The 6,444-nt window shown below is 39.7% G+C and overlaps 2 protein-coding genes across 3 annotated transcripts; one reads left to right on the top strand and one right to left on the bottom strand.

Annotated features, from left to right (window-relative positions):
- The first annotated feature begins 741 nt into the window (after positions 1-741).
- On the top strand, positions 742-2,070 carry LOC113693966 (protein SLE1). 2 transcript variants are annotated; one of them, XR_011815615.1, is made up of 3 exons: positions 742-973; positions 1,086-1,410; positions 1,626-2,070. XR_011815615.1 is itself a non-coding variant. In XM_027212775.2 (2 exons), exons 1-2 carry the CDS (start codon positions 856-858, stop codon positions 1,310-1,312), a joined length of 345 nt encoding a protein of 114 aa, XP_027068576.1. In that variant the 5' UTR covers positions 742-855; the 3' UTR covers positions 1,313-1,414. The 2 variants fall into 2 exon arrangements, 1 of the variants encoding a protein (XP_027068576.1); XM_027212775.2 differs by lacking the exon at positions 1,626-2,070 and having other exon boundaries at positions 1,086-1,414.
- Positions 1,547-6,329, bottom strand: LOC113693965 (chlorophyll synthase, chloroplastic-like). Its single transcript, XM_027212774.2, has 15 exons — positions 6,071-6,329; positions 5,877-5,921; positions 5,586-5,686; positions 4,579-4,666; positions 4,204-4,289; positions 4,024-4,110; positions 3,883-3,948; positions 3,732-3,815; positions 3,579-3,640; positions 3,305-3,380; positions 3,168-3,230; positions 2,995-3,076; positions 2,291-2,367; positions 2,055-2,102; positions 1,547-1,835 (listed from the first exon to the last, which is right to left on the bottom strand). Exons 1-15 carry the CDS (start codon positions 6,183-6,185, stop codon positions 1,773-1,775), a joined length of 1,143 nt encoding a protein of 380 aa, XP_027068575.1. The 5' UTR covers positions 6,186-6,329; the 3' UTR covers positions 1,547-1,772.
- Positions 6,330-6,444: the final 115 nt, after the last annotated feature.

Consider the following 6,444-nt stretch of genomic DNA (forward strand, 5'->3'; position numbering starts at 1 on the left):
ATTTGTGGAAAGAGAAGGAGAACAAATACTGAACAAATATTCAATAATTTTATTTAACTCAAAACCTAATAATAATAATATCAAATCGTAACTTTTCGCTCACGATAACTCACAAATCTCAACTATGAGACTTTTTTCTCAAACTTATTTTCAAAACTCAGCTTAATTCAATTTTTCAAATAATAATCTACTAGAATGGTAGTATTTACAGACTCCAAAGTTTTCTAAAACAAATACAATTATAAATCAAAATTTATTTGAAAACTGACTTGAGGTTTCCTATTCTAATATGAAAACTAAACAAACATGACACAAAAAAGAATTAGAAAATAAATATAATTTGATTTAATTTCCTTCAAAATGCAATTTTATCAACTTATCTTGGTTCTTTGTTACTATTACATTTTTTTTTTATTATTATTTGATTCATTCTCAGGCATGCATGTTTTTCTTTTTATTTGCTTGGTTAGACTTTTTGTATTTTAGAGACAGCGTTGGTGAGGAGAGGCTGCAGAAACAGAAAGATAGCATGGCATGGGAGGTGACTCGTATCGAGAATCTGGTAGCCCATTAATGCCAGTAGAGATTGGACTGACTGTTGAGTAAGCAAGTGCGTGGCATCAAACCCGCTGATTTTCGGCTCCGAGATTTGCATCATGCAGCCACGCGTCGCTTCCAATCGGTTCGCGTCGATATCTTATCGCACCCATGCACGAATAAATAAATAAAAGGTCTCTCCCTGTATAGTATATAGTACATATGCTAAGTCCACCACGCGAGCTTTCAGCAAATTAACCGTAAAACCTTTGCCTCATAACGTTGCACACTGAATCCCAGAAGGAGAAGGGAGTGAGAATGGCATCATCAGAAGAAGAGAGAGCTGAACTGAATGCCAGGGCTAGGCAGGGAGAAACTGTCGTCCCTGGTGGCACCGGTGGCAAGAGCCTCGAAGCCCAGGAGCACCTGGCTGAAGGTTACTAGTATTATCTTCTCATCTTATATTTAATCTAGGTGTTTCTGATGGATTATGTAAAATGGATGTGTAATTTTTTTTTTTTTTTGGTTTAAAAATAAAAATGATGAAGGGAGGAGCCGAGGAGGGCAGACTAGGAGGGAGCAGCTGGGAACGGAAGGGTATCAAGAAATGGGAAGCCGCGGAGGGCGGACTAGGAAAGAGCAGCTGGGACGAGAAGGGTATCAGGAGATGGGCCGAAAGGGTGGACTGAGTACCATCGACAAGCCTGGAGCTGAACGTGCAGCTGAAGAAGGCGCTGAGATACATGACTCCAAGTTCCGGACTTCTAACCGCTGAATCCACAAGTCTTCCTGTGCTTTGTTTCTTTCGATGGCATCGGAGTGATTTGTATCCGACTCTCCATGAGAGGGAACTAATCATAAAACTGTTTGCTTGTAAGTCAAGTCGTAACGATCGCTTTCACTCCGTCCCACTTATCTCGCACATCCTCCTCCTTCCCTCCCCCAAAACTCCCCCCAAAAACCGAAAAAAAAAAAAAAAAAAAGGGGACACCGGAAAGGAACCCAAAAAAAAAAAAAAAAGTGCAAAAGATTTTATATTACGTTACAACAATGCCGCATTTCAAAGTTAACACAAAATTATTATACAGATGGCCCAAGGTCAGACAGCTCCAGGGCCGAAGAGAGAAGAAACGGTCCAAAAAAAATTTGCCTGCGCGGGCCCTTGATTCCCGATGATTTGTTCTTTCTGCTCTCTGTCCTTTCCTTTCGATACCAGGGTAGGCGCGGCAACAAAATCAGCTGCTAGTTGCTAAAGCAGTAACCAGAAGGCCAAGAACAAGAAATGGTTGTGCGCTAGCCTGGAAACCAGTCACGAGATATCAGGCAAAGCTATCAGGAGAATGAAGGTCTCAACAGTATTCAGTTTATGGTCAAATGCATGTTTGAGGCATAGCGCCTACTTTCTTTTTCTTGGTAAATTAATTCATTCTATGGCAAGCAGAGGGCGGCGCTACTGCAGCCTGCACTTAGATTTAGCATCATTCATGTTGCCACAGGGAAAGAAAAGAAAGACAAACCTGATACTTGACATCATATTTCACTGGGTCCTTGAGGAAGTACTTGAACTGCAACAAGAATCGTGCATATACGGATTTAGGATAACTTAAAAAAAGAGTCCATATATGAAAGAAAACTTTAAAATGCTAGGCACATGGAAAGTGGAATAATCAGCCTCGACAGTTTTGCAAGCGGCATATGCATTTGTGCATACACCTTTTCTCAAGTATAGGCCAAAGGTATGTATGTGCCTCACCTGGAAAAAGACTTGTGGAATGATCAAACCTAGAAGTGCCAATGCATAATATGGCTTCCCACCGCCCAGAAGATAACCTGCAATAGAATGGCGTCTTAATCGGGTAGGGAACTGAATATGTTAATTGAACACTATCAATTCGGTGGAAAATCAACAATCTGTTACAAAAGCACAACCGCACCAGCAATCAACTAGTGCTTCGACATAGGACGGTGACTCTGTGTAGAGTTACCATCCGCTGTCAATTAAAACTCCGTAAGGGTCAGCCGCAACAGATTTGCATTAGAGCAGACAATTGCCGTGCCGGATCTGAGAATTAGCTCCACAAGGTCACTTGGACCTCTCCAAATTTAGATGGCAGAGATGATCAAAACAGCAGAATTGAGGGTATGTTTCAGCATGCATAACCCGCAGCATTATCCCAGAGAAGTTTGAATAGTAAAAAGTAAACTAAAGGAAAATCGGGCATGAAGCACTCTCTGAGCATGGTGCATTTGTAACATATTGTGCATGAATTGCATCCAGACTTTCAATAGACGCGGCAGATAATCCAACTCTATACACAAACAAACCCGTTTTTCGGTACAGATAAAATATAAATGCAGGTTTGCTGGGTAACAGTCTTGAAACTAAAAATTATTGTCAGTGTATTAATACATAAATGGAACTTCTATGAACATTTTACTAAAATGGGCAACGTTTACCTGCCACTGATATTTGAGTAACATCAATTGCACCAACGCAAATCCATTTAGCAGTCTCGGTGCCAAAAGCTACTGGAAGAGACTGTAATGCACATAATCAATGTCAACAAACATGCATGCTTTTAGACAGCAAGTTTTCATGCATAAACATGAAAAACTGAAAGGAAACAAACCTGAAGCCCCAGTGCTCTATCTCCTTCAACACTTTTGAAGTCATTTACAATGGCTATACCCAGCTAAAATGAAATAAAAAATGAAATTAGTTAAGCCAATTTTGACGTTGTCAAATGATGCACCTGCGGATACATACCCCAGCTATGCTATATAAGAGTGTGAGAACAATTATGTCAGGTGTAAGGGTCCCAAATAAAGCTTGACCAGCCCACCTGTAAGTGAGAAATTGAAGCAAATGTGCAGTCAGTGGATGTTGAGTTAACTTGAGACCAGGATGTTGGAATTTGACTAGACCAATAGAAAGACTAGGTAGATACAAGAGACCATACAAAGAACAGTACTATGGAGCTGAACTATCAGCTTCAGGATGGAATAGTAAATTTTTTTGCATAAAGTAGAAGATATCACACCATGGCAAACTTATATAACTTGCTCCAAGAGCAAAATTGCCGATCCATCCATTCTGTTTAAGCTGCAATTAAGAAGCAAACTCAGGTTGGGGTTTGAAACAAAAGCAAATAAATAAAATTTATATGCTCTCTTGAGAGCTGAAAGGAGATAACCTTTAAAGGAGGAGCTGAGTAGATGTAGGATAGTAAGGACCCACCAACAGCAAGGTAAAATAGCACTGGGACATCATGCCCTGCCTAAAAAGTAAAACACTTTAGGAACACGATTTAGTGTAACACACTACTAGGAGTTTTAAAGACCTACCCACACATCTAATAATCCAGCCAAACCAAGGCCAGCTAGAAGCAGTACCCATATTTGGGTAATCACCTGAAAGCCAAGTCTTAAGAAGTCAAATTTTAGTTGAAGTAAAGAAAATGTGATAAGATTCCAACTATTACAAACCTCAAACTCAGAGATTGCTCCAGAAGGAATTGGACGATAAGGTTCATTGATGGCATCAATCTCTCTATCATACCAGTCATTAAGTGTCTGGAGGTCAAAGCAACTAGAGTTACATTTTTTAAAGTTTCCAGAAGCCTCTTGAGCTAGAAAGCACCACAATAGCATCCATGGAATTAGTACCTGAGTATAGCCAGTTAGACATGGACCAGACATCAACATACAGACTAATGCTCTGGCCATATCGTCCAAACTCCAATGAAAGTTCCCTATCGGCAAATTCTTGTTAGAGCCAGAATATCAGATGAATAGATCCATAGAATAGATGAGAAATAAGCTCCAAAAATAATGTGCTTATGGCTGTCTTCGAGGAAATTTAGAATACTTGGGAAAGAAACTTGGCACTGGTTAGGACACAAAAGCAACAACGACACAGTCACCAAATGCAGTGATATAATAGGCCACAGGCTCAAAATGCTCTTCAGGAAATCACGCAGAGTTGCACTTCCTAAAGTGATAATAATTGTGTAGGTATAAACAGAAATGCTAGGAAAGTACCAGATGCAGCAGCTCCACATACCACGCCCCATACAAGTGGAGGCCAAGTAACTGGCTTGGTAAGTTGAACCCGGATCTTCCATTTATCCTTGTGGTAAGAACAATGAATTCTAGATCAGTACATAGAACTGTGGAAATGCAATCTGCAAAAATTCTTCATCATTTTCAATTTATCTTTCTTTCGTTTTCTTTTTCTTATTTCATTTTTTAGAATTCATTATACTGCATGTACCAGTAGTTTCCTTACTTCCGGTATTATTTCATTTCCTTTCTTGCAGTCCCTAGACCCCGAACACTAACAAAAAAAAAGGGAGGAGTGGTTTTCCTATAATTTTTGCCTTTTTGGTCACTAATTTTATGAGTCAAACAGAAGCTTGAAGAAATGAAAATAAATTGGTTTATTTTATTGCAGGAAAAAAAAGTCTGCATCTTCGCTTCATTTCTCCACGCTCACCAATGAATACCCTTTTTTTTCCAAATATTTCTCTTAGTTTCCTCCATAAGTTGCAATGCAAGAAACAACATTTCCCACACTATAGCAAAATTAAACAAGCGAACACTCTCAGTAAAATTTGTGCCCCAAATATTTAAAATGTCATCACTCCCAGCTTCCTTTACGGGCAGAAGTAAACCAGGAAACAAACCAAGAATACTTTAAAATGTATTTAACTCAGCCACTTCAAGCAACCAGCAGTTTAATTAGTTCGAGAAAAATGGTGAGATAAGAACCATATCCTTAAAGAGAAATGTAAACAAGAAAAGAACAGATAAATTCTTTAAACTCGTGCCTAAACTTTTTGACATTTGGGTCAAGAGCAAGAGCAGCTATTTATTAACTCGGGATACTAATTCTTGTTAGAATCGTCTCTCACCCAAAAAGGAAAAAAAAAAGTACTATGGGAGACTGGGGCCATCATAATTGCAAGGACTAGTTATTCTTTACATAGGCACATCCAAAATTCGTAGAAAAAGGGAAAACAGAAAAAAGGAGAGGGTGGATAACTGACCGTTTCTTGCTTGGCCCCTTTAATTCCAAGAATCTGATTAATGCTTGAACCGCTACTACCACCGGCGGCCGCGGGTGTCTTATCCGGTACCTTAGCTTTTACTGCCACACATGTTCCAAACAGCAGATGCAAAACCCAAACCCACCCAAACAATTACAAAAGCAGCTCAGCTCCACTCAATCTCATAGATTGTATCCCATCGGGTTTAAGAATCTTTTAAAAAAAAAAAAAACAAAAGAAAAAAAATGGAAAAAGAAAATAAGCTAATCCAAAATGCAGACGCGGACATACCTTCATTAGTATCGGTCTCTGTAGCTCTCACCACCAATCTTCGCGCTAAATCAGTTCAATGCATGTCAGTTGTCACAAAAAAAAAAAAGGAAAGGAAGGAAAAAAAGAGGAGAAGTTTGGGAACATTCATTAGAGTGAAGCAAGATGAAATGGATAGAGAGAGAGAGAGAGAGAGAGAGTTGAGAAGAGATTACGAGTGAAAGAGACGGAAATGGGTGAAGCGAGTTGAGAAGTTCGAAGTGGGTTGGAAATGGACCAGCTGGCATCGGATAATCTTATTGAAAGTACGCCGTTGAGAGCAGACGCCATGGGCAAATGATAGAACGAAGAAGCTTTACAAAGGCACCGAGGAAAGTGCTGCCACTGCTACAAAAGTACTACAGAGTACCAACTCCGTGACGCCTACAACTCGTACGCTGTGAATCCTGTAGTATAATTCGGACTCCTCCCTTCTCTTTCTCGGACGCTGCACTCGCGAATATGGGGAGGACTGGTTTAATTTTATGGGCTTGGGTTGGGTTGGGTTGGGTTGGAGGATTCGTTTGAAAGTTTTGGTACTCCGTCATTT

This window comes from Coffea arabica, chromosome 6c (genome assembly GCF_036785885.1).
Source record: "Coffea arabica cultivar ET-39 chromosome 6c, Coffea Arabica ET-39 HiFi, whole genome shotgun sequence".
Classification (NCBI taxonomy): Eukaryota; Viridiplantae; Streptophyta; class Magnoliopsida; order Gentianales; family Rubiaceae; genus Coffea; species Coffea arabica.

What these genes read in the sequence shown, in the direction of transcription:
- LOC113693966 (XM_027212775.2), top strand. Translation starts at nt 856, where the DNA reads ATGGCATCATCAGAAGAAGAGAGAGCTGAACTGAATGCCAGGGCTAGG. An exon ending in CCAGGAGCACCTGGCTGAAG is followed by an intron (nt 974 to 1,085) that starts GTTACTAGTATT and finishes AAAATGATGAAG; the next exon opens with GGAGGAGCCGAGGAGGGCAG.
- LOC113693965 (XM_027212774.2), bottom strand. Translation starts at nt 6,185, where the DNA reads ATGGCGTCTGCTCTCAACGGCGTACTTTCAATAAGATTATCCGATGCC. An exon ending in GAGCAATCTCTGAGTTTGAG is followed by an intron (nt 3,949 to 4,023) that starts GTTTGTAATAGT and finishes CTTGGCTTTCAG; the next exon opens with GTGATTACCCAAATATGGGT. An exon ending in TACTCAAATATCAGTGGCAG is followed by an intron (nt 2,368 to 2,994) that starts GTAAACGTTGCC and finishes ATTCTATTGCAG; the next exon opens with GTTATCTTCTGGGCGGTGGG.